The sequence below is a fragment of the Pseudopodoces humilis genome, chromosome 3 (genome assembly GCF_049639895.1).
Source record: "Pseudopodoces humilis isolate 2021_Gansu_Grassland_sample_001 chromosome 3, ASM4963989v1, whole genome shotgun sequence".
Classification (NCBI taxonomy): Eukaryota; Metazoa; Chordata; class Aves; order Passeriformes; family Paridae; genus Pseudopodoces; species Pseudopodoces humilis.
In genome coordinates this window covers 89,303,994-89,331,342 of record NC_142202.1, presented here as the reverse complement: position 1 = coordinate 89,331,342, position 27,349 = coordinate 89,303,994, and the positions used below count along the sequence as shown (strand labels likewise).

The window sequence follows — 27,349 nt, the reverse complement described above, 5'->3', positions numbered from 1 at the left end:
TGGACCAGCCTCTTCTCCGTGATGCCAAGTAATACGACAAGAGACAATGGGCAGACACTGATGCACAGGAAGTTCCACCTGAATACGAAGAACTTACTTACTGCCGAAGTGATCGAGCACGGGAGCAGATCGCCCAGAGAGGTGGTGGAGTCTCCCTCATTCGAGAGGGGGCAGGGAGGTTGGACCAGATGCCCCAGTGTGGTCCCTCCCAGCCTGGCCCGTCCCGCGGTTCTGCTGCCCCCCGGCCGAGGCGAGGCGGCCCCGCCGCGCTGCGTGAGGCGGCGCCCGCGGGCCCGGCGCGGGGGCGGGGTGGCCGCGGGGGCCGGCGGCGGGGCGGCTCCTTCTTTGGCCATGAGCGAGGTGCCGGCATCCGGCCGCCGCCGCCGCCTGCGGGACGCGGGGAGGGAGCGGCCGCAGCGAGGTTCCGCCGGCGGCAGCGGCGGGTGGGATGGCCCAGGCCAGGATCAGCGCCAAGGCCAGCGAGGGGGCGCAGCAGCAGCCGCAGCAGCAGCAGCAGCAGCAGTCGGCCGGGCAGCTCCGGGGCCGCTTCTACCGCTCCACCTCCATGGCTGACCGCTCCAGCCGCCTGCTCGAGAACCTGGACCAGCTGGAGCTCAGGTGAGGCGCGGGGCCGGGCGCTGGGAGGGGGCGGGGGAGCCGCCCGGCCCCGAGCCGGTGGCTGCGCACCGCGGGCCGGCGGCGGGCGCGGAGCCCTCACCCGGCTTTGGAGGTGGGGGGGCGCCGGTGTGAGGCTTCTTGAGCGGACCGAGGGAAAAAGGATTCTCCTGCATGGGGGGAAAAGTTTAAAAATGGGAACTGCTGCTCTAAGGTGAGCTAGCGTGGTCAGGAAATACAGGAAAATAGGAGTGTGGATATGTATGAAAGCAGACGTTTTTCAGAGAAAGCGCGAAGGGCTGCTTCGGATTTGTTACCCTTCAGGGTGCGGGGAGCCTTCAGCAGACGGGAATGTGTTCTGCGAGCTGTGACACGGCGGCTACGAGCCCGCGGTCCGTCCTGTCTGTCGCCCCACCCTGTCGCCCCTATCCCGCATCTGTGGGCAGGTGTTTTATAAGAGGACGCAGGAAATCCGAGGATAAAACGTGGTGTCATTCGGGCTCTCGGAGACTCTGGCAAGCCTTTAAGCTGCAGTGGTGAATGCTGGCGTGTGAGACTCCCTTTGCACTTACTGTTTCAACTATGGATGTTCTTGCTGTGTTTGTGTCCATCTCCTTTCTGAAGCGTATTAAAACGTCTCACTATAAATGTGAGCATTGCATTCTGCAGCTGAGGTGTGTTTTTCCGAAGTTATCATAAATGCTGTGTGAATTTCATCGTTGTGCCAGGACATGTCCTGACTTTTTTCTGCTATTTGACGTTCCCTAAATAATACCATTTGACTTTTTTCCCAGTTTGGCCTCGTGAGAGATGATACCTTGCCTTTAATCATCTTCTCTGTCCTCTCAGCTCTGCTAAATTACATAGTGTCCTTTCTGAGGTGGTGGATGTGCAGGATGTCACTGATTCACCTCCTTTAGTACTGTTTCAACACACCCTTTCCTTCATTACAGCTGCATATTGATCAGCGCCTTTCACAGAGCCACCCAGAATGTTTCTAGGACTTTCCTGTAATTAAAAGAGCTCTGTGGGATGCAGGAGTTTTATTTCTCCTTTCTGCCTGCATTACTTTGCATTATTCAGGAGTGGACTCGATGTGCTGTTATATTAGCCTTTCACTTAGCTTGATTAAATCTTCTTGAAGTCCTTTGCAGACTTCTCTAAATTTGACTAAACAAAATCACTGTCTGCAAACAAGTCTCACTGCTTACATCCAGGTCTAGGTGTATGATAAATATATAATCCAAAGATTAGCATGAGAATATGCAAAAATGTGTTTTAGATTTGCTGGGTGACTCTGAAACAAAGCAGACAGTTTGGTTAGCTAGCAATAAACCCCCAATTAAACTTCCCAGTTTGCTGTGGTTCTTTCAGACAGCCATAATTCTAAATGTAGAATAGTAATGAGGGAAAAAATGTCTAATTTGATAAAAGTTGCTTAAGTCTTATGTTTTTTTTTCTATTCACATCTATTCACATCTATTCTAATCAACATGCTTAATTTCAAATTTATTTGAATGACAGAAGGAAAACCTTCCTTCTTTCTCTTTCTCCAGCTGGTTTGGTTTTCTTACAGACCTTCAAATAAATATAATAATATTTATAATATTTACCAAATACAATAAGTGGAAATGTGTCAAACTGAACTACAGCCTTTAATTAAAACCTCTCAAGTTGCTTTAATTAATGTCAGTTGAACTCTGAAGCAAGCCTCATCCCTCTTGAAATCACAGGATCACAGAATGGTTTGGGTTAGGAGGGACCTTAAAGGTCACCTAGTTCCAACCCCCTGACATTGGCAGGGGCACCTTTCTTTCAGTAGACCAGGTGGCTCAAAGTCCTATCCAGCCTGGCCTTTAACACCTCCAAGGACAGAGTCCACAGCCTCTCTGGGCAGCTTGTTGCAGCCCTCACCCTCCTCATAGTAACGAATTTCTTCCCAATACCTAATCTAAGTCTACCTTCTTTCAGTTTAAAGCTACTGTAAAATTCTCCAGTTTGAACAGCCTTCTGTTTCCTCCTTTTCTTTCCACTGTGAGAGCTTATTTTCCAACAGTAATGGGGTATTTTTCTACCTCCCTGATAGGTGTTTGCAGAGGAGCTTTCTTCTGTATAGAAAGTGAGCAGGGAAGGGGAATTAATTTGGCTGCCAGTGCTTGAGGTAGAGGTGGCAAGGGGGGCAGGTGGCACTTTTGCCTTGGACCTTCACATATTGCTGTGACTGCCAAGATATCTCAGGAGCAGCTGGAAGTGAGACCAGAGGCTCTGTTTATGAGTCACTGTGTTCTGCTGGTTGTGTTAAGTGAAAACACAGTTTTAGGTGTGATGATACATGAGGTAAGTCAGATTCTTGCTGGGTATTTTTTATCTTCATTTTTTTATGCTTTTTATCTTGTTCTTTGGATCAACAGTATTTCCCCATCATTCATTTAAGTGTTCACATGACTGCTTACCTGGGAGTGGACACTCAGCTGAAGGAGCTGAGGATGCCAGGGTGAAACTTTGTTTTGTCTCCCTCCAGTGTGCCTGATTAGCTCCATTTCAGGAAAAAGCTATTCCATCCTCAGATGTTTCTTATTTCCTTTGAAAACTTAGCTGAACCTCCAGCACATGGACTTTAATAGTGGGCTGCTTAAGTCAGTCAGTAGTTTAAAGGACAGAGTTATTGCAGCTGTCCTAAGAAAGCGAGTGTCAAGTTTCTCATCTGGAAACAAAAGCACAGCCTGGTCCACCTGTTTCTCAGGGGAATGCTCTGCTCATGTAAATGGTATGTAGTAAAGAAAGGCATTTCTCAGCTAATTGCTCACAAACAGGGAAAATCAGTAGTAAGGAATGTTTTTCTGTGCTAGGTAATAGATGGAATATTTAGTTGAGGTTCAAAGCAACAAATACACTCCAAGTAAAAATCTGATTGGATGCTTTCATCTCAGAGGAAAAAAGACTATACTGCTGCATCAAAATAATTGATAACTGGGCACAAATATGAGTATTTTGTGTTCTTTTTTCTTTGTGTTCTTTTATTCTTTGGTTGGTTGTTGTTTTTGAGACTTGTATTGTGTTTCCACCCCTTCCCATATCAGTCACCTCTGTTAGAGGTTTAAATCTTCCAACCTTTTATTTGGGTCCCCCAAATAAGGAAAGAAAAAATGTACAGAAACCTTTGAAGTTAAGAAACCATGCATTTTAGGAAAGAAGTTATGAGAACTGACTGCATGGTGTGATCCTGACACATTATTTTCCTGAAGTTGGTATGACTGGTTTCCATTTTTTTGGTTGGTTTTTTTCTCCCACTAGAGGACTGTTCTGAAATGACCCTGTCCCACTGATGTGTGGCACTCTATACTGCAGTTTAAGAAATGGTAAAAATAATTCTGAAGAAGCAATTAAAATAGTTCTTAAGATTTGGTTATATTGCCTTTAGTAAATTAATGTCAATCAAAGCTCTGATTGATTTCTTTTTTTGCGGTATGCAACATTAATTCTGACAATTTGGCTTTTAGGTCCTACCTCACATACCAAGCTGGCCTTTGAAAGCAGTGATATTTTAGGCACTCTCTTTAAAACTGTACCAATTCAAGATACATCTCTGCAATGCAGGTTTTCCACATTCTTCGTAGGACTCAGCAAAGCCTGTGGAACTCATGGACTGGACTGATTTATCTACTGAAGGCAGAACTTAAGCTTTTATGTCAGTACAATGACATACAGAATCTGATTTAAAAATGTTATCAAAATTGAAATTCTGCACTTCAAAATTTTAATTTACAACTTTCCAGTGACCACAATGCATTTCTTAAATTGTGAAAATACTACTTTTTTTTTAAAAAAAAAAGGTATGGCAAGGAATTTTAAAAATATTGCTAGACTTCCTAAATTAGAAAGTGGAGACATCTGAAGTATGAAATGACGCCACCTGCCTCATCGCTCTTACTAACCAGACCAAAATAATAATTAAAAGTATTTGCTCTTGGCATGAATTTGCATTGCATTAACTTTTCCCACTCCTCCTCAGAACAAACATTAAAGGCAAAGCCTGAAGTCTGTGCTTTCACTGACTAAATTAGGCTAAATATTTTGTAAAACAGAATAATTTTGTGAGCAGGCTGCATGTGAAGATTGACTATATCCTCAAATGCTCCTGTTCTTCTGCTTTCACCCTCTTTTCTCTTACTGCTGTTTTCCTGAAGTTACCAGCCTTCAGCCAGCTTGTGAGGAAGGAGCAGCAGCTCAGTTCCTGTCTCAGGAGATGCGCCCTCATCAGCAGAGATACCAATGAGCCACTGCTGTCTCAGGGCATCGCCCAGAAATGTTCAAGAGTGTGGAGCACCTAAGAGACTTAGCAATGTTTTGGCTTGTTTCCCCTTTTCTGGCCAGGTTTCATAAACATTTCAGGATAGATGGTTGGATTCTTGTGATGCAGCTAGACCTCCCGAGCCCAGCATCTCAGACCATCAGCCAGCTTCATGTGATGCTCTTGCTTTTCTGTGTGGCCTGTGAACACAGAATTGATGGTTTTGGTGCAACTCTTGCAGCCAGTTCCAGATTGGAAAGTCCTCTGCAAGTCCTTACCCTCAAGTCTCAGAGAAAAGCAAAGGGAGCGGGATATTTCCCTCTTTTGTATCATGTCTTCAAATTGTTTCATTAGAGTTCTCCAGTGGTCTTTTCCGTATTACTCAGCTGAATGCAAAAGCCCCTTCTTTAAAACTGTGGTGGGGAATAAGATCAGAATTATGAAGCTGGACTCGGATTTCTCATGCAGCATTTTCACATTGTCCACAGTGAGCTCAGCCTGTACTTCATGCCATGAGGAGGGGCAGGCTGTGAGCACAGAACCACACACCTTACCAAGGCCCAAGTTACAGGGACAGCAGTTTCTAATGGACTTTCTCCTTGGCCTCACTGCATTACATGTGAGTTTCAGCACAGTAACAGGACTGGAGTAGGGATCTAGTTTCAGGAGGGGCCAAGTTTCATGCTTCCTTGCAAGCCCAGAAATTGGAGCTGCTCCCACATAAGCTTCCTCCCTGTGTGAATCACAGTAAGCATTGTTCCATGGAAAGCACCAGTGACAGTGGGGACAGGCAGTCCAGCATCTTCTCCCAGTGACCAAGGCACACCACTTGTGTTGGGGAAATCATTTTCATGTTAATAAAAGGGTGTGAGCTTTGTCCCACTCACAGGGTTTTCTCCTTTGCGAAAGGGATAGTTTGGCACACTGCAGTTTTCTGGAGTGTTTGTTGCTTTGCAGGTGTATCATACGGGTTTTGCTGGCCTGGAGGTAGCACAGGGATCCCCTTGCTGCCTCCATCTCTGCAGCAGCCACCCAAGTGCCCTGATGGGAACTCAGTCCCTTTCTCTCCTAGTTCCTAGTTAGGCAGCTGATAATTGCCAGCTGGCTACAGGACTTTGCTATGGGGCTGTAGTACCATCAGGCTCTGCATATCCAGATTAACCACGGAGTAGGATAGAACAGGACTGTCAGTGAAATAAAAGATTTTGTTTGTTTGTTTTGAAATTATACTGAGTCTTGAAAAGTGAAGTTAAGATAAAGTCATGAAATCAGAGAGTCTATCTCATTGATAACTAAGAACTGACTATACTTACTTTAAGTTGAAGTTTAAAACAGTTGTTTGCAGCTATATAGGTGAACAGCTATTTTATTATTTAAACATTTTGTTTGATTCAACCTCTACAGGGTAGAGGCTTTCCGTGATGCAGCATCTGCTATGGAGCAAGAGAAGGAAATTCTGCTTGAAATGATCCACAATATACAGAACAGCCAGGATATGAGGCACATCAGTGAAGGTGAGAAGCTGCTTTCCTGTACCCTCTAACTGACCCAAAGTCTAATCAGCCCATCTTTTCTGGAGCAGCTCTGTGTGAGCAGCTGTCTTTGCTGCTGGTAAAAGTGCAACATTGGAGCCAGCTGAGGTTGTTGAAGTGACACCCATTATCCTGAGATCTCTTCTTGAGTGTAAATTCATGCTGTTCAGGTGGATGGACTACCATGAATGTCACAACTGTGTATGTGAAAGCCTATACTCAGTTTACTGATACATTTTCAAAATCAAGATTAACATCGTTCTGCTGGGGGAGAGACGTTGATGATGATGATGATGATAATATAGTTGAAAATTATTTTGACTATTGGATAGGCATGAGCGTTACAAAGTGACAAGCCTGCAAGAACCTGATGATTAAGATCATTGTTCTAAGTTGTGTGATTCACAGCTTTAAATATATCCCCTAAACGTGATCATTAGGTACTTTAAATTGCTGGTTTATTGGCTCTTCAAGAGCCTACGTATCAAGTGTGTTGTGTTCAAGTGTGTTTTGAAAAGCAGCTATAGTTTCAGGAAATAGAAAACTAGTTTTTTCATGGCCTCATTATATCTACTTTTCTCTTTATGGCCTTCTGGGGTACTGTCTAAATCTCTCCCTCAGAATGGCATGGAAGTCCTTAATGAGCCAGTTATATTACTGAATGTTTCCTGGAAATACTATATATTTTGCTTTAAAGTGACACAGCAAGCATTGTGTCAGCAGTGGAAAAACATCGCTTACAATTTTAGTAGAGTTTAATGCCTCATTTCGAATCAGACACTGGCTTCTATGAAATGAGTGTGACTTGGGCAAAATGCAAAAAGCTCATTTCTGGCTTCTGGAAATCTTACTGATTGTCACTTACTTAAATAAAATGTTGTTTACTGCTAAGTTATAGCAATTTGAGTGTCTTGATGATGCTATTTGCACAGGGAAGTATTTGCCTGTAACTGAGAATATTTTCTTGTTTTTGATTGAGGGGAGAGAGAAGAACTTAATTTGACTGCTAATCGCCTGATGGGCCGAACCCTCACTGTGGAGGTTTCCGTAGAAACCATCCGCAATGCGCAGCAGCAGGAATCCCTACTGCACGCCACCAAGATGATTGATGAGATTGTCAGTAAACTCCTTGATGATTTGGAAGATGCCAAAATGCGCTTAATGTCACTCTACGGTGCATGCACGTCTGACGTGCCAGCAGGACCCATCGATCAGAAATTCCAGTCTGTGGTCATCGGATGTGCCATTGAGGATCAGAAGAAAATCAAAAGGCGCCTAGAGACTCTGCTCAGAAACTTGGAAAATTCTGAAAAGTCCATCACATTGTTGGAGCATCAGAAATCATCTGTTCGGCAGTCTTGCAACAGCAAACAGGATTAACATATCCTCCCGGCTACTTCTGGCAAACCACAGGATGAGCAAGTGCCCATAAAAAGCATACAGAAGCCAAGAAAAGAATTCTCTGTACGAGCACACACATATATACACATCCACACGCACCAACTTATCTTTGATTGCGAGGTGCAAGCATTTAATGGGTTTTGGTAGCATTGGCATTTTCTTTTGGCAATAAGGAATGCTATCAGTTCTTCTGTAGAGTCGATACTGCTCTATTGCAAATTGTAATTGTGCTTCTGCTGATCTGACAGAAACTGAAAATCTAGCCTTTCCTCCATTCTCCTGGGTTTTTGAAAACTAAAGTTGTTTTGTCCTATCATGAGATTTCAGCTTTTCTCTGTTGTATAAGTAGTATGTGAGCCAGACTTCTGGGGACAAAAGACAATTATGGCAATAAATCAAAACAAATTAATAAACCGTTTATGGTATTTTCATAAACAACACAGTGTCCTACTCATTACCATTTATACTTTTGTACTTTTTGAATATTTTGAACAAACTGATCACAATACTTTCTAGATACAGACAGCTGCCTCCAGTTTGTAACTGTGGAAGTGAAAAGCAACTCATGTACCCCAGGGATCACCAGCCAGGCTAGAAATGACCTGACTCAAAATTCCCCCTCCATGCCTGGTGAACCATTCTGCTCCCACAAGCACATTGTAGCTTTGAGATTGCTGTGTGTTTCTTTTTAAAAGATAATAGAAAGTGGAACTGTACATCAGCTACTACTCCATTTTTGCATCATCTATGAAGCCACAGAGCAAAACATTTTGACTTCTCACCAAACACCGTATTTGTGTCTTGTGTAGGATGGTACTTTGTACATCCAGCATTACTTGCCTCTTCTTGTGAGTGGTTTTTGGTTTTTTATCTTCCACCCTCTCACAGTAACTGCTGCACATCATCACTGAGCTCTGTGGCTGTGGGTCAAAAATTGCAGATTTTAGGGTGTGTCTGGAATTTTGTAACCCCCTGTAGCCTGGCCAGTGCTGCAGTACTTCACCCAAGGGTGGCAGTGCTGTGAGGGGAGCAGGGGGCTCTGTGGCTCAGCCACCAGCATGCTGGACTCGGCTCAGGTTAGTACTCAGCTGAAGGGAGCCCAAAGGGTGTGAGTGATGCCACCAAGCACAGCTGCCTTGGTGGCAGTGCCTAGGGTGTTACAGTTGGAGTGTCACACCTGGATACTTTGAGGGCACCAGCCCACGGTGAGAGCTCTGCATGTCAGGCTCCTGTACAACCAACAGCCAGGAGCCCCGTGGTTTTAAATGCCTTGGATGGGCCCACGTGCTTCGCAGGAAATCTCCAGAGCTGTGTGCGCTTCTTGGAAACCTCAGCTGCTGTGAGGTCACTGTCACTGCATTTAATTTGCAGAAACAGCACTTCAGGTGGGTGCTTCGAATGCAGACCAAATTTCAGCTTTGAGATTGTGAGAAGTTCTAAGAGTTAGTGACATTAATTCTGTAATTCCTTTTTAAAAAAATTTCCAGCTATTCAACGGTATTAAAACCCTTTACAGTAATACACAGCCTGGGTTGTTTTCAGAACTCGTGCTGTGCAACACTTAAGTTGAACACAGCTTCTTGTTGCTTGTTGCTTAGAATATTCCTTCAATATTTGGGTTTTTAAGGCCATTATAAGGTTATTCAGGCAAAAGGTTTTTTTGTTTTCTTTCACAGATATTCTTCATTGTACTGATACCTGAAAGAATTTTTATTTCTTACAGCTATCACACAATTGCAGAATATGTGGGTTAGAGGGGACCAATGAAGGTCATCTAGTCCACTGCCTCTGTAATGAGCCTAAAGCATTGCCAATTAATCCTTATCAGGGTGTCAAGCAAACACACTGATTTTCTGTGTTCAAAACTGTATGCAAGAGGGAGCAGGAGTATGTTACTTCCAATATTCTTCAGATACCTGGGCAAAGAAGCAGACGGCCGATTTGTGTTTTACTGAAAAAAAGAAAAAATACCAAAACAATGCAAAACCCCTAACCAACAATCACTAGTGAGTGATTATTACCTGTTTATTTTCATAAATATAAAATGTACTAGGCATCTTTGACATATTAATAATACTTTAATGCCACTTCCAATGTCTACAATCTTTGACTTAAACCTTGTCACTATATTGGCCAAACCAGTCATGAAAAGCAAAATGACCAGAAAGAGCAGAAAAGAATCCATATTTTGTTTTTCAACCACATGGTAAATCAGAGGCAAGAGCTAAGAAACACCATTTCTATTTGACTGGGGTGTCCACACTTGTTCCTTTGAGTGCTCTCATGAGCTGCCTTGGATCCCAGCTGTTGGCAACACACACAAGAATCAAGCACACGTTTCTCAGTCAGACTGAGGTTGCACAGCTTGTAGTTACAGCAATTTTTGAAATTTAATATACTCACAATTTAATATAACCACAAAAGTAGTGACTTATATCAGACTCAACAACAAGCAAACAAACATTTTAAGTTGCATGATGCAACTAGTGTCACAAGAGAACAGCAGAATTAATTTGTAGGGATTTTACAGAACAGCATACACAAGATACTCAGTTTTAAACACTGATTCTTCTGATCAAGGATTTATGGTATGATGACCTTTTTTTCTACAAATCTGTTACATTTACTTGAGAGCATGATGGTGATAAAATCAGTTATGTACATTTCCTCTTTTAGCCATTTGCATTTAAGCCATTGGTATCAATGCATCTTAATCCTCACAATGAGAGTGGTGTTCCTCCTGGTCCACAGTAATTTTTAGTTTTTCTTATCAACTTAAGTGAGTTTGGCAGAACTGACAAACTATTTATCTGTATTACCCTTCTAGAAACCTGAGAATGAGCCTAGTTCAGTACTAGGACTCACCTGGCTTTGAGATAACTCATACAGAACACTGCAACATGGAACAGTTGCAGGTTTCTCTTATTCCATTATAGCACCTTTCATTTTAAATCTAAGCATTGCTGTGTTTTTCATTGTATAATTCTGATTACCTGCTTGGATGCCATAATTAACAGAGAGTTATTTTTTTGTCTCAATATTATTTGTGCATTAGAAAGAGTATCTGCACAGCTTTTGCTTCCTACAAAAAGATGGCAAGGTAGTTTTGATGAATTCAAGCCTGCTGGACCATTCTTGCACTCTAATTTTGGTACAGTTAGTGTTCAGGTTCTGCAACTTCAACCAAAGGTCTATGACTACATTTAGAAGAGCAGCAGGGGCTCGGGTAGTGTCACTGGAATGAGAGCAGCATATGTGTTGGCTCACTGTACAATGAACTCTGAGGAGAAGGGCAGATCACTGACCCTGTTAACACCTGGAGCTCTCAGCCTGAAGGGTGCATGGACAGCTTCAAGTGCAGGCTTGCTGAGTCTTGTGCATGTACCCCACATAACCCCTCAGAGTGCTGTGTGGTCAGCTGCTCAATGTTCTTTAGATTATACCACCTCCACAAAAATTATGTGAAGGAAAACCTCATGACAGATGTTCTGCAGCCCAATAATGAAGAAAATAAGAAGTTGTATTTTACTGAAGCATAAAAATTAAACAGGAAATGAGACTGACTGTGATAATTCCGGCACTTGGACTATAAAAGTCTGGCCTTAAGAAACACTGAAAATAATACTTCAAAATTGAATTAAGTGGAATATTTAATTTTCTTTTTAATTAACCACACACACAAGCACAAAAATTAAGTGTGATCAGTCATACAACTTTGAGATTTTCTATTTCCAGTTGGAAATACATCCCTAGCATTACTGCTTTGCATCTAACGATGCCCCACGTACTGGGAGAACACCCATTCACTGAATGGATATAACAGAGAAGTGACAAAGCTGTAGTGTCATACTCTTTAGTGAATCCCTATTTCACTAAGGCATTAACAATCACTAAAGTTTCCTGCTAATGGTAGCTTTATCAGCCAAGGGCAAAGAATTGTGGCAAAATCAAGATAATACAGCCAGTAAGCTATTCAAGAGATACAAAAAGAATATACAGGAGTGCAATGAATTTTGTATCTTGTGGGACAAGCATCTCTTGCTCTTAATCCAGGGTATCATGGGTGTAACAGAGCTACATCCTCACCCACCATGCAGTCCCAGGGTTGCAAAGAGAAGAGCATTTTTATTACCAGCCCCACACCTGTAGGTTTTGCTGACTAAAACATACTATATTTTAATGAGTACACTTGGAGTGGAGAATGAAATAATGTTTGTAATAAAAAATTATTCATGAGGGACAACACAAGTGCTAAAACATTTAGGCATGTCTCTTCTTCCAAAAGGCAAGAGTTAGTGTCACTGAAGAGTGATGTGAATACGTAAGGGTTCCTGCAATATCCAAGTCATTTGGTTTACATCTACACACTAAGAATCAAAAATTTCAAGCAGTGTACATGCAGGGCATTTCCCAGAAAGATGCTAATTTGGGCACTTTCCATCTCAGTCATATTGGAGAACAAGCACTGCAACGTCTCAACAAGGAAAGATCCACTTTAGATTTAGGAGGGGAGTAAAATGAAAACTCACTGTTACCCAATGCTGCAAATAACTATTCCTACATTAAAGTATATGCACTACATTTCAACATATCTTAAATTTATCAAGTCTGTCAAGTCTCCATCTATGAAAATTACTATTGAGTCATTAAAAACAGTAGTGGCATACTTTACATACAAACAGCCTATATTAATTGTACAGTGTGTCACAGTATAACATAAAATAGTACAAATTGTCATTATACATAATAAAGACTTACTTTTCAGTACCCTGTACGAAGTCAAACAAGGCAAAAAAGATGTTTCACACACTTTGTGGTTTCGTTTCTTTTTCAGGAAAAATTAATAAAACCCCAAGAAACTTGCAGATAGACAATGAAATGTAGAAGTTTCCATATTAAAAACAGTTTTTTTCATGCATACACTGTACCTTAAGTTGTGAGGTGGCCTCATGATGTTCAGTCATCTTATCCCAAGTACCTCACTTATTAAACTGCTAAGACAGATGGGACTTGACTCCATTTATAGATACAGTGATTAAATGCACTTGTTAAAAAATGGAGGCCTTTATCCAAGAGAAAATACAGGAGACATTATGGTGAAGAACACATGGTTTAGCTGCAGTAGCAAAAGGGATGGGGTGCCCTCCTCCTTGCCAGCAACAGGAGATCTCTAACAGCTTGTCAAAGAAACTGCAGTACTCAGTACAAAGTCTAATACAGTAAACATAAAATACAGAGTTCAGAGATCTTAAGTGTTTGTGCATAACTTGCCACTCACTTCTCTCCCTGCAGACACTGGGAATAAGTATACATTTCAGTTTTCATACTCATTGACTTAGAAACAAAGTCAGTCAAGCTTCCTACATGAATTCACATAGTGAAAAGTCCTTCCTTCAAAAATATACAGGATCACTCAACCAATTTTCATTCTCATACACCATTTATAAAACTATTAAAACTCTGATTTTTTTTAAGCAGCATATTTTGCATTTGTCACTGGCAGACTTGTAGAAATCTTAGAAAGTTAAAATTATATCATACCATACAAAACATGTAAATAAAATGGATAGTTTCTAAAAGGCATGCATGCTCTTGAAGAAGATTATAAAGTCTTCATTTTTGCTAAATAAAAGGTATCTTGCTTAGCATTTTTAAAAGCACCTTAGTGATTTAGGAGCCTTAGCCCAAATAACTTCGAAGTTAGATTTGGGCTCCTAAACATCTAAATTACTGAAGCACTTTGAAAATTTTTTGCCATGTCTCTCATCTTCCAGAATTAGATTTCCTTAACTTGAAATCTGAGTCAACATTCAAGAATGTCTCCCTAATATAATCAGCTGCAATTTTTTGGATCCCTGTAACTTAGTTTATGGTATCTATAAAAAAAATTCAAATTAGATAAATACTTTGTAACACCACTTTGAAAATTCCTTTTTCGTAAGACAACACAGGATACAACAATAAGAAGATTATTATGTGTTCCTTCTGAACAGCTATTAGAGTTATTTGTTCCATCTGTTATGACTGAGAAAAACAAACTTCTTACAAAACATCTGTAGCATAGCATTAGGTAAAAAGGAGCAGTTTTGGCACCATACATTTTTAAATCTAAGCTTTTAGGCCTGAAGTATAGCAAGTTAAACACACACAGTGGCAGCTTGGAAAGCCTCTTCTGAAATGCAACATTTTTAAAGGACAGTTGGAAGATGCTATTTGATGATCATTAGCTGATCTCCAAGTAATATACACATTGGAACCAAGCATAGATATCATCCCAAATGTCTACATATATACCTTAGCACACATATATATAATGCAAGGATCTTGCACCCACAGGACTGCCAGAATCCATACTAATATGGTCAGGCATAAAATTAAGTGTTGAGTGTTTTTTTTGCTCTTCATTTATCTTGGTAGTGTCCAGACTAACCACTCTAATATTTTCTTTGAAATTTAGTTGCAAGGTTGCTACATTATCTTGGGCCATAGAATTACAGTCCGTACCTATACGTGTAAGTACTATCCTTACATTAAATGTGCTTTGAAATTCAGCAATAACCTAGTTCATAGCTCTGTAAGAAATTCCTTGAAAAAGGAAAGGCTCACCTAACCTGCACAAAGTGCACGAGGCAGCCACGGTTCTGTGTGTCGCCACCAGGTGTCTCTCGCCATGCAACAAACCCAAAGCATCAGCAAGTTCGTCTAAATCCACCCTCAGTCAAGGAGGCACAAGATTTACTAAAGCACCGGTAAAAATACCTCTAAAGCTGGCTTTATTCTGTATTCAATTGCACAACTTCATCCAATTCTCTGAGTTGCTTAATTTCCTCCAAAAGTGGTCTAAGGTATACTGCAGTTGCTAAAAGGACTTCTGTTTTTCTTGGTCCTCTGTTTGTTTGGTTTAAGGTTGATGACATCTCCACCATTAAGAGTGCTAGAATTTTGGTTGGAGTGACTTCCAGATGTATTAAAAACACCTACAGAATTCAGACAAGAGAAGTATTTGTATTTATTTATTGCTTGCAGCATAATAACATTTTAGACACAACACCTGCTAAAGCATAGGAGAGCACCTCAAGTGTGTACACCAGTTTTTAAATCTATTTTGGGTCAATTTTTCAGCTAAATTGGAAGTAGAGGCAGTTGCAATTACTACCAGCCAGGCAGTATTTAGAGCTGGTATGTATCTGTGCAGTTGAAGGGCAGCATATGCACTCATCTGTGTATGTGTATGTTACTAACTGCACAAAGTTGTGGTTGAGTAACATAATAGAAGAAAAACCTGATGATATAAAATTCAGAGACTTTGTTGATATCAAGTAAAAGGCCTTTTTCCCTGAATAAAAAGGGACTGCTCTATGAAAAATGAATTACCTGACTCAGAAATGCTTTAAAGAACCACAGAAGTTTACTGTTTTCTTACAGAAGGCAACTTGTGAACACCTTCTGATTACATGCCAGACTCTTTCCCCATGAGTCTTACAAGCCCACATCGAGATGAGCAATGCTATGTAATGCTAATAAAAAAAAAAACCCAGCAATCATCCTTCTCAAATTCTTGTACAATCTTCTTTAAATTAATTTAGTAAAAGCATTAGCTAGAGCCAAGCATTAGCTAGAAACTTTTGTATATCAGTTTGATCATCTTGTAACTTCAAAGTCACTAAGTTATTTTACAGAAAGAGATGATAGCCTAAGATAGGGAGGTAATAATTAGACCCTGATTCACATTGTATTAATTCCATAAGGAAACATATGAGACAACAAGCTTTGATTGTCTCACAAACAGCACAAAATACTGTTTTTAGAGGTTTTTTATTATAATATACATACCAATCTTGTTACTGCTTGTATGTACTAGTTCTGAATCTTCTGCCGTTTGTTGCTTGAGCTTTTGAAGATATTTATCAGCCAAATACTTAAAAACTGAAAAGTTAAAAAGCAAAAAGGTACATCACAAAATGCTTAAAAATAATCATCATCTTCATAATGCCATTATATAAAAATTCTGCATGGTGACAAAAATGCATTTCACACCCCAGGTTTAGCACAACCTGGTGAGTGATTCTGGGCAAGTCTGTGTGCCTGGGCAGAATTCAGGTCACTCCAGTGTCTGTCCAGCTCTTACAGTTTGCAGTACTGAAGACTTGCACAGAAATACCTCAATACACTTATAAAAAAAACAGGCACACACATATTGCCAAATGTTTCAATTAATGCAACTTGGAACTTTTTACAGTTATGTAGGAATTTAATATATACATTTTTTGCAAGAAGCCTTAAAAAATAGTAGTTATGTAAAGTAAATCTATTAATAAAACTTGGCAACAACTTTTTTCTAATTAATTAATGCTACCCTCATTTCTACTGGAATATAAAAAGTTGACCTAGGAATCTGAAAAAATATACAACTAAAGCAGAATTTTCAGAACCTAGATGTGTTATGATTATCTACATTTGTAACTCAGCTCATTTAAAAATGATACAAAAGAGTTTTACGTTTTCTTTCACAGATTTTTCTCATGGTGAATCATATTAATAGAGAAGAAACAGGGAGTTTACTATTAATCTTGGCTAATTAAACAAGAATATATCATTAAGGAGTATAGTTCATGATTATTCAAACCCAGCCCACAAAAGACAGAGACTCAAAATTTTAGCATTACACTTATGAAATTAAGTACACTAAAAGTAGTACTTAGGAACTAATCAAATATCACCGGTAGACAAAACACTGCAATAGATGCAATGTGCTTTATTTAAATAAGACTAAAATATACAATAATTGTTTCTATTAATTATTTAGTAACTATTAACAAATACAAAATAATCTGTTCCAACAATTTGTATGTTGCGATAATTGAACTTCTATGCCTATTTGTTTCCAAAGTTCATGCTTACTGACAGTCATTAGGACTAAGGAGCCTTAACACACTGGCACTTGTAAACATCGCAGCTGTGCATGTTTGTGGAAGAGAAAGATGTGCACAAAGAGATGGGTCTAACCCACTGATACCACGTGATTTTAACTGTGTTTAAGGCCCGCTGCTACAGAATATAAAGAGGGTTGCCACTAGCACGCAACCATGTGTAAGCCCCAGCTGGCTCCAGCCCGGGGGATGCTGGGGCCAGGGAGCAACGGCAGGACACGCCCTACCTGCAGCTCCTCCTACCTTCGCTCACGTTCAGGTCCTCCTTCACAGACGCTCGGTAGAACCTCACCTTCAGCTTCTTTGCCAGTGCTTCTGCTTCCTCACTGCACAACACAAGACAACTTTGTAAGTCCTTATTTGGTTCATTTGTTAGCATTTATTCTTATAAACAAAATGCTTCATTGTAAGTTAAACGTGGCAAAGTGGGTTGAGAAATTCCAAGACAGTCAAAAAATACCTAATCCTTAATTTCTTTACAATATCTCCACTATAAAAAGAAGGTATTTACATGCAGCTTTTTTATGACTCAAAAGAATTATTTCAGTATTTACTGACTTTATTAAATAAAACTTCACAAGGGTTCGAAGAAGAGTGTTGGTGAAACCAAAGCGAGTCTGTAATTAACAGCACTATCACTGCAAACTCTAAACAACAACAAAAAGTAATCCGTAAGTATATCTTAAAGAAGCAGTGTGCTGTGCAATCAGATGAGTGCACAGATGAAACCAAGAATTACTTTTTTCTGTGAAGTGAGAAAGAATTTATGTTAAAGTTTAAGAAACTTATGAATACTTCCCTAAGGAAAATCACATCATCAGAAAGATTATGTTACTGAGGCAGACAGTGTATTCTGAGAACCAAACCTAAGTGACATACCATGAATAAAGGAGGAGTTCAAATGCAATTTTGCTTTTCCTTTGAAAAATCCTCAGAATTCTTTGCAGAGGAAGTAGAAGCTGATTTATGCCATCAATGATAGCAAACAGACAACAAAGAAAGCCAGTGCAGGAAACAACAAAAAAGAAGAAATAATTTAAATCTCTCAGGAAGATGACAGAAATTGAAGAAGTGGAGAATGATCAACTTCATCATGCACTATTTTCTACATGAAATGCTGTGGTAAATAAAAGGATTTGTTAAGCTGATTTTATGACAAGAATGAAACTGGTCACATACACAAGGGCAGAATGAACTGACAATAAAATCTGTGAAGAAAAATACAGCAAGGAAAATTCAGCACCATGCCGTTTGAGAATATTACCACACACATATTTCTATAGTTACAATGTTTTGATAAAAATGAGTAATAAAAAACAAATTGAAGAAAGCAAAGAATATTAGCAAGCATTCACTAGCCAAACAGATAATGTGCCTTCAGTGGTGCACAGCACAGTTTAAAAGTAACTGAATTTTAACAGGAGAGAAAATTTATAGTTTTATATTTTCTGAGTTAAAAAAAAAAAAAGGGGGTGTGACACATATTATGCCAGAACCAAACTTTATATGTCATTCCTCTATTAGTTTTGGCTTCAGGATGCAGCATGAAACAAACAGAAAGCTCCTAGCTTTGCAGCACATCTGCCCAAGTAGCTACACTCATGCAGCAACACCTGCCCCATGTGCTTCTAGGGCACATCTGGATGCAGGACACAGGTGGGACAACCCAGATCCTCCGTCTTCACCAGAAACTCCCACAGACTTCTTTTTTTAAAACCTGTGTATACCGGGGGCACCTACTGATCTTTAAAAGTAGTACACTAGAACTCCTACTTCTTTATGCAAGAGTCATCAAGAAGATCAATCTTATTCTGCACAAGAACTGTGGGAATGTCTCCAACTTCGGTCACAACTTTTTCCTTCCAGGTAGGGATTGCTTTGAAGGATTCTCTGTCAGTTGTAGAAAACACAAGAACACAAGCCTGGGCTCCTAGAAACATACAAATAAATTACAAATACATAAATTAGCCAATAAAAGATAGAAAAAAATAAATTGTAATGTATTTAAAATATGAGGGATTTTTCAAGGTTTTTTTTTTCCATAAACATGCACTTTTACCACCAGCTTGTGTCAAACCACTGGTCATAGATTCCCTTAATGAAAATTCATTGCCATTTTATTTTGATCATTACAGCCATCTTCATGATGACTATGTGTCTGTTACCTTTAAAGGTAATTTTTAAACTTAGCATATTGAATGTATGCAGGGGAAAAGAATAGGAGATCTGGAAAGGATGGAAAAAGGCAAGGGAAGGTTTGTTTATTGCTGTTTTACAGACAGACTAATAGAGGCCAGAGGGAAAATTTTTTCCTGTATGCTGCATCTGTAAAGAACATTTCACATTATTTTTTCTGGTACAGTAATTTGAATTCTGAAAAGCAGAAAACTTTAAAAAGCTTTCACATGAAGTTGTGATTATTTCAAGTAAATTGGTAGTAGCTTTTTGGGGAAAAGAAACAGTGTGTTTCTAATTAATAGCATCAGATAATCTAATAATTCTATCAGCGCACTACAATAAATTATACAAAACCTTTTGTTATGGTTTTGTAAATAAACAATAGTTAAACTCCATGGATACTGAGAAGGTACTTCCACAGCTGAAATATTAGTGTGTGGTCTTCTGACTGTCCAGCAGCCCTTTGTCATTCTTCAGAAACTGCTTTTCTTTCCACACTTCATTATTTATATGCCTTCAATATTCTAGTTATTTAGTAACAGAGCATTAAAGGAATACATAGCCAGTGTTTTTGAGACCCTAGTATATCTAGTGATGAACATCTCAAATTAATATGATAGAGCATGAAAAATTTTTGATCAGCATGAATTTTACCTCTGAGTTTCACCACGTATCCTTGATTCCTGTATCCTGTTTGTGTTTCTCTGACACAAAGCATACAAGTTCTCTTACTAGGTTTGCTTTTACTGAACTTTTTTAAAGCCAGGTTCAGAGTCTATCTTGAAAAATATTTCCTACAGTCTTTAACATTCTTCCACATGCATATTAAGACCCTTCTGGTATGGTTTTATAGAAGACAGTAAGAACTGCCCTAAGAACTTCAACTGAAGCTCTACCAGTAGAAAAGCAGCAATGCAGCCTTCCATAATTTCCCCTGTTATTTGGGTTGTAAAATTCTGTTTTCCCTACTGTCCACAATGCACTCTAAAGCATGCAATTATTCTGATGCAATTCTTGTGACATAGGTGTAAAATTCATTATTCTTTCCACGGCAGGTTAGTTTGTAATTGCCTATTACCTCACAAAGTAGCTTAATGGAGATGAGAGCATTTATTAAAATACTCCCAACCATGTGTAAACATCACTTTGTTCAGTTTAAAGACCAAGAAATCCTTTGTGAAGTTTCCAAACTAAGGCACCTTCACTTCATCTTTCTCCTTCTACCCATTCCTTCTGAATGCTACCACAGGTAACAGTAAGTTTAGAGGGAAAAGCCCTAGCATGTGGTAGGTAAAGAGAAGGCAGCATACTACATCAGATGTTATTCAATTTACATATAGCACAGGTAGAATGCAGTGGCCAAGGACAGTAAAAATACCTCAGCTCGCCCATATTAGCGTCAAAAGGGAAGTATATGATAGGCTTTAATAAATCAAACTGAAATGTTTTTGAGGACCTTCAAGATTTTTACAACAAACAACAGTAAAACAAAGTGTCATCAACAATGACAAATTCTATACACTCCTGTCATTGTGTATTTCCAAACATTTGCCCAAGTTTTTGGTCGCTGGATCATAAGTATCAGACTTAACTAACCCAGTAACTCTGTAAGATGCTTATTTAAGAAAAGAAGAAAAAAGCAGTTTTCCTCTCAGGTTCAATGCAAAACAGTACCACTTGTGACCTTTCTGAAGTGTGCTTCATTATGGTGCAGAATTTAGGAGGGCAACAGAGTTCAACAGCAGATTCTGCAGGGCAGAGATTTTTATTTTCTTTTCACCTTCAAGAAATCTGCTAAATATTCAGTATTTTATTGAAAACATTTTGAGCAATTATAATATCCATCTAAGAGTTCTAAGGAGGAAAAAAAGGAGACAAACCCTAGAATTTAACCATGTAAACACCTTTTTTATGCAGGCACTGACAGTATTCAAGGGTCAGTAACATTACTATCTCAGTCATCCACTAATGTAGTGATACACCACCTCTGTCATACAACAACAGGCACCGGCAGCAAAGGCTCAGGATAGCGTCAAACAGGAGCCTAACAGCTCATTATGTTCTCGATGAATATTTTAAATTAAAATTCTTTTGTAAGAAGCTGTTCCATAAAGCTTCCTTAAAGTACTGAAGAAAATGACATTGTGTGCAATTACTGCATTGATAATTCCTCTATATTTTAAAATGTTTCAACTGCCTGCAGAATCACTGACATAATATTCATATCCAGAGCAATTTAGAAGAAAATTTAGAGACTAGTGCTACTTAATTCAAGTAAAGCATGAGCTTGTCAGCTGAATTGGTCTCAGAGTTCCTCAGCAGATAATCCTATCCCCATAGACTCCATAACCACATTTTTTTTTACTTTCATAATGGTACAAGCTTTTGCAATAGAAAAAGGATAAGGAAATTCCTTGCCATGAGGAGACTCTCACAGGGCTTTATACCTGACTCTACTCATTTCACTCAGTACTTTGCCTCAGCTTTTCCAGGCTACGATAGAAAGCACATATTACCTATAAAACTGATGGTAACTTGTTCAATCTCACTCTGAGATCAAAATCCAGTATCATCACCCAGAAATTCTTGTTTACTGCTGATGTTCTAACTTCTGTGGATCCTGTCTGTCTTTAACAGGCTCAGCAGGATTTAATGTCTCCTTAACGGTATCTAAAAGAACTGTACCAGGGCAGTATTGCAGACCTTCCATTATCATATTTGCTGCAGACAAAAGAGGTTAACAAATGCAAACTAAAGCAATCCTATGAAGGCTTTATTACAAAGAATGAACTGTTTTTCAGCAAAATGAGGAACCTGACAATTTGACTATTCGGCAACCAAGTAACACACTAATGAGCAAGATGCCTGTTTTCCATCAAAAACCTAACAAGGATCTTTAAGATATACCAGTGGTAGCAGAAGGAAGAGGATACATGCATGAAGAAATGATCAAATACTGCTTTGAGAAATATTTGACTTCAATCACAAACAAACTGGTGAGAAGATGCATGGTACGATACAAAAAAATAAATTATTAAATACATACAGTGCTTCCTTCAACTCTGAATTTAGGCTGATGGATTCCTTGCACTGTGTGATCGTGGGCATGCAACTACACTGGGGTCTGCATGTAGAAAACCGCATGACAAATCCACTGTCAGCTCCAATTCTCTTTCTCTGCAAGGCTGAATGAATTTGGTCCCTGGACAAGAAACACTCAGAGACAGGCTCTGAAGCATTCATGTGTTAGCACTGAAGAATTGACAATACACAGTGACCCAGGGGAGTACGTGAGCCCCAGTGCAATCATAGCGGGACAGTGACCTCAGAGAAGAAAACCTTAAATTAACAGCCAGTATCTATCTTACCTATCTTAGAGGTGTTCTCCCCTTATCAGCAATAATTAGCAATAAAATCCTAGCATTTCCAAAGTAAGCTTGACTCTTTGCTTCTAAAATAGTGTGATTGCTGATGCTAGACCAAAATTGCATTCCAGGCTCTTCCAATTTCCCTTGTCCTTCATGAATCTAAGTCTAGTTTAGAGCAGGCCCTGTATCTGACACCTTGAACTATTTATTACATCATGCTGCCACAATGTGTACAGGCTGTGTTTGACTTGCAAAGAACTGTACAAAGAACCCCAAGGCAGAGATATAACAGCACTATACTGGGCATGAGTCACGACCAAGATTTCAAGATACTCATGCAAATTTTTTATTTTGCTTTTAAACCACCAGGTTGCTTGTGGTGAGGCCAGTAGGTGTACTTCTGAGTTCTTCTCTCCATATTCCAGCCTATCAGTCCCAGTAATTAGGAGAAAAATTCTTTGGCTTGAAACAAGTGGGGAGAGCAAAGCACACAAGAGGACCGAGGGCCAGGACAGTAAAAAGGAAGCTCCACATGAATCGATTACTGCCATCTAAAATTAATATACTCAACTTGTCATCTGTAAATTATCTATATCCACATGACAAAAGAAGATCTTTTTCTGAGGAAATAGTAATCATCAATCACAGGCAACAGTGAGAAGTATTACCAAAAAAACCCACCTATTAGCAAACTGATTATGAAATAAAAAAATTGTAAGACTGCAACAACCTGAAACAGTTTGGCATAATCATCTCTAAATGAGGCAATTTTATACCATAGCAATATATTTCCCCCCCACCTCAGGTAATTAGTTGGCAAGAACTGAAGAGCAGAATTTTTGCCAAGTCATTTGTATCTCTCCCATTAAAAAAAAAAAAACAAGATAAATATTTACAGAACCACTGTTAAATTGTAAGCAAAGAATGCTTAAATATGCAATTTGTAACTGGTTAAGTTGATAAGCTGCATTACAAAAATAATACAGTTTATTTTATGAAGTAAATATGCTTTTCTCACTGCTCTTTTTTTAACATATTCAGGGCAGACTATACTAGCAAAAGAACTGCTGTGCCCTCTAAACTGCCTTTCTAGGATGACTGGTGGATTTTCCCCTCCTTGGATTAATTACTATGTGCCTCATCCATAGTTTTTGGAATATTTACAAATATGTGTCTCACAGAACTAATGAAACACTTTTAGAGGCAAAATATACATTTGCATCTGATTGTTTGAATGTCTACATTCCATCCAGTTTCTGTGCAGGTATTTGTCTCATTTCATTCAATGTTTTCCAAAGGGCACAACTGCATAAAGCGGACATAATTAAGACAAAGAACTTTCACAAGAAGAAAAAATATTTAAGAATTGAAAAGCTGAACTAAACATGCTTTGCACACACATGAAATAACTAAAATTCTTAATACAAAAATATTTTAGAGATGTGCAGACCAAGAAAACCCAACAACTAACAAACATGGTATTTTCACCTCTGTAGTAGGCCTTAGTTATTGCATCAAATTCCTCTTGACCTGCAGTGTCCCACAACATTAGCCTGACATCTTCACCGTTAACTCTGAAATAAACAAGACAGTTTTGTGACCAATGCAGTAACAGCAACAAATCAAAACAATTGGAAATATGGAAATACTTCTATTTCTACACTGTAAGAGTAATCCAAATCAAATTTAACTGGATTTAAACATCATGTAACTTATTATTAATATTCATTCACCTTCATAACATACTATGGCAACAGTCCCTCAACTACATTATATGCTCTTTACAGACAATCTGTATTATATTTTCCTCTTCCTTTCCTCTTCTTCCTCTACATTTCTCTCTACAATGAAAAATAAGATAGACATTGAAACAAAACTTAGGTGCCTGAAGAATGGTGCTTTTGTCTTTTTAATCTGCTTGCAGAATTTATAGAATTTTCTTACTGCCTATTATGAAATTTTCCACTTTATGAACATAATTGGGTATTACCTACTTATACTGCATAAAGACTGTAACAAATGTTTTCACAGTCATTTTTTTCTATATTGGCTAATAAATTTGTGTAATTCTTTTATCATAAACAGTTTCACTTCACAAGAAATTACAAAAAATAAATTTAAAATAATCAACAGGTGGTAGAATAAAAAGCAAACTTGTCAAAGAGCTTTTGTATGGCAGAGATTCCAGATTTTATTTATAATTTTAACTTTTGGATGGAGAATAAAGGATATAACTTTAGCCCACCGTGCAAGACAGAAAACAACTCCCTTTAGTGTGCTTCAGAAACAGCAGACCTTGTTTTCTAAGCCTTTGTAAATTTCAGGATTACAACAGGAAAAAGAAATAGAGATAGAGGTAAAAATCAATAGTATGTCATCTGTTTAATACATACTGGATCTGTCTTTCCAGGAAATCTACACCAATAGTTTTCTTGTAGTCTTTTGTAAAAATCCCCTTGCAATATCGCTGAATCATACTGGACTTCCCAACAGCTCCATTTCCTACTACTACCACCTTGATGGCAACCTCCATATCTTCTTCCAACATCTTTGCGTCTCAGGTGACTCTCTGGTTTATTCAGGAAACTACTGATTCTGTCAACAAAGTAAATAGCTATTATGTTCATAAAAATGCTGTGAATAGAAAGCAACAGGCAAGATGATCACACAGATTAGGGTGCATATAGGTAGTAAAATTTATTTCTGTCTTTCACAGACTGCTGAAGTGACCTCAGGCAAGTTATTTAACTAGGTTTGGTCTGACACTAATTAAAAATTAATAAAAATTGAAAGTAGAGAATAATTTATTTGGCTTATTGCAAAGATATTTCACTGGTGTTTTGGTGGCTTTTTTCTTAATGAGGAAGAAATGGAGGCACTGAACTACAAAATCACAGAATCGTTAATGTTGGAAAAGACCTCAAAGATCAGCAAATCCAATCTTTAACCCAACACTGCCAAGTGCTAAACCATGTCCCTAAGTGCCATGCCCACACATCTTTTAAATACCTCCAAGGATGGTGATGCTACCCCACTGTCCCTGGCAGTCTGTTCAAATGCTTGATAACCCTTCCAGTGAAGATTTTTTTCTAATATCCAACCTAAAACTCCCCTAGCAAACCTTGTGGCCATTTCCTCTTGTCCTATTGCTTGTTACTTGCAGATGAGACCAACCCCCACCTATCTACAACCTCCTTTCAGGCACTTGTAGAAATCAGTAAGGTTTCCCCTGAGCCTCCTTTTCCCCAGGCTCAATGACCCCAGCTGCCCTAGCCATTTCTCATAGGACTTGTGTTCTAGACCCTTCACCTCATTGCCTTTGTCTGGACACCCTCCAGCCCCTCAATTTCTTTCTTGCAGTGAGGGGCCCAGAACTGCACACAGGATTTGAGGTGTGGCTTCATCAGTGCTGAGTACAGGGGGACAATCCCTGCCCTGCTCCTGCTGGCCACACTACTGCTGACACAGAGCAGGATGCCACTGCCTTCCTGGCCACACGCTGGCTCATGTTCAGCTGCTGTTGACCAGCACCTCCAGCTCCTTTCCCACCGGGCCCCATTCCAGCCACTCTGCATGGGATTGTTGTGACCCAAAAATAGGAGCTGGCACTCGGCTTTGTTTCATCTCACACAATTGGCCTTGGACTATCAATCCAACCTGTCCAGATGCCTCTGCAGAGCCTTCCTACCCTTCAGCAGACCAACGTTCCCACCCAACTTGGTGTCACCTGCAAACTGACTGAGGGTGCACACAATCACTTCATCAAGATCGTTGGTAAAGTTCTTAAACAGGACTGGCACAAATACTAAGCCCAGGGGAACACCACCAGCAACCAGCTGCCAGATGGATTTAAATCTACTCACTACCACTCTCTGAACCTCCATCCCTCAAATGCATGCCTCCGCCACACTCTGCTCTGAGTCCTACTAACTCCTGTAAAAGTGGTTTCCTCCTTCGAAACAGGTGTACCACATCTATTATCAGCAGGCATGGTTGTTGTGTAGACTGACCCACCACCAAAAAACCAAAATTCTGCCTTGTAGCACTCGGCTCCTCCTCTTTCTTCCTATTTCATTCCCTGTGATTGGAAGGCCAGAAGAGAACACTGCTTGTGTTCCTGCTCTCTTAACCAGTTGTTCCAAGGCTCTGAAGTATTTTTTGGCCGCCCTCAGACTTGCTACAACTTTATCCCTGCCCTCTTGATAAAAGCTAAGTTTCCCCCACGTTTTGCTATGCCGGGATATCATCACAGTAACATTTTGCAGCTGCAGAGTGACAAATTTTCTCCCAAGAATCAGATCACCTTCCTTTCGAAGGAGGGGGAAATGCTCCCGTTTTAAAGGCTCTGCCCACCACCACACTCGCAGCCGTGCTGGCAGAGCACAGCTACCCCGATCCCTTCGCTCGGCTCGCTCAGACAGATGATGTATGATGATGTACCTTGACTGCATTACCCTACACCCGGCTACCCGCAGTTCGGCAAGCCCCGTGAGCACCGGGAAGCCGCATGGCCATTTTGGGCGAGAACAGAGGCAGCCACCCACGGGTCTCCGCAGCCATCCATCCCACCGACGCCTCCCGGCCCCGGCCGAGAGGCCACGCCGAGGGCGGAGGCTCGGCCGCCCCGGCCCCTCCCGCGGCCCCGCTCCCGCCAGCCCGGGGCGCCCCGGCTCCGATCCCCGCCCGCCCTCTCACCAACCCCTTACGGAGCGGGCAGGCGGCGTTCTCTCCGGGGGCACGGCGGCGGAGGGGCGCAGGGAAGAGGAGACGGAGGGAAGGCGAGAGGAAACCGCTCGCTGGGGCCGACCCAACCCGGACGCACATCCCGGCTCCCCGCCCGGAAGCGCCGTCAGGACCGGGGGCGCCGCTCGGGGAGGCGCCTGCCCGCTGCCCCCGCCCCCGCCGCGGACCCCGCCGTGTGGGGCTGCCCGGGAGCCGCTCCCGGAGGGCCGCGCCGGGGCTCATGTGCGCCCGAGTCGGGCTTGAGGCGAGGCAGAAGTTGCTATTGAGGGGTTTTCGTCTGGGTTCCTGAGG

The 27,349-nt window shown here is 40.4% G+C and overlaps 2 protein-coding genes across 6 annotated transcripts; one reads left to right on the top strand and one right to left on the bottom strand.

The window, feature by feature from the left end:
- The first annotated feature begins 392 nt into the window (after positions 1–392).
- Positions 393–8,290, top strand: BAG2 (BAG cochaperone 2). The gene is made up of 3 exons (XM_005518117.2): positions 393–618; positions 6,311–6,420; positions 7,418–8,290. Exons 1-3 carry the CDS (start codon positions 449–451, stop codon positions 7,816–7,818), a joined length of 681 nt encoding a protein of 226 aa, XP_005518174.2. The 5' UTR covers positions 393–448; the 3' UTR covers positions 7,819–8,290.
- A 1,920-nt stretch (positions 8,291–10,210) lies between these two features.
- RAB23 (RAB23, member RAS oncogene family) lies at positions 10,211–27,144 on the bottom strand. Of its 5 annotated transcripts, none has more exons than XM_014263723.2 (7): positions 27,022–27,144; positions 24,709–24,910; positions 23,804–23,889; positions 18,543–18,699; positions 17,013–17,095; positions 15,673–15,765; positions 10,211–14,816 (listed from the first exon to the last, which is right to left on the bottom strand). In XM_014263723.2, exons 2-7 carry the CDS (start codon positions 24,861–24,863, stop codon positions 14,680–14,682), a joined length of 711 nt encoding a protein of 236 aa, XP_014119198.1. In that variant the 5' UTR covers positions 24,864–24,910; positions 27,022–27,144; the 3' UTR covers positions 10,211–14,679. The 5 variants fall into 5 exon arrangements, with proteins under 5 accessions (XP_014119198.1, XP_005518176.1, XP_087909589.1 ...); XM_005518119.3 differs by having other exon boundaries at positions 27,015–27,133; XM_088053463.1 differs by having other exon boundaries at positions 27,011–27,036.
- Between the last annotated feature and the right edge of the window lie 205 nt (positions 27,145–27,349).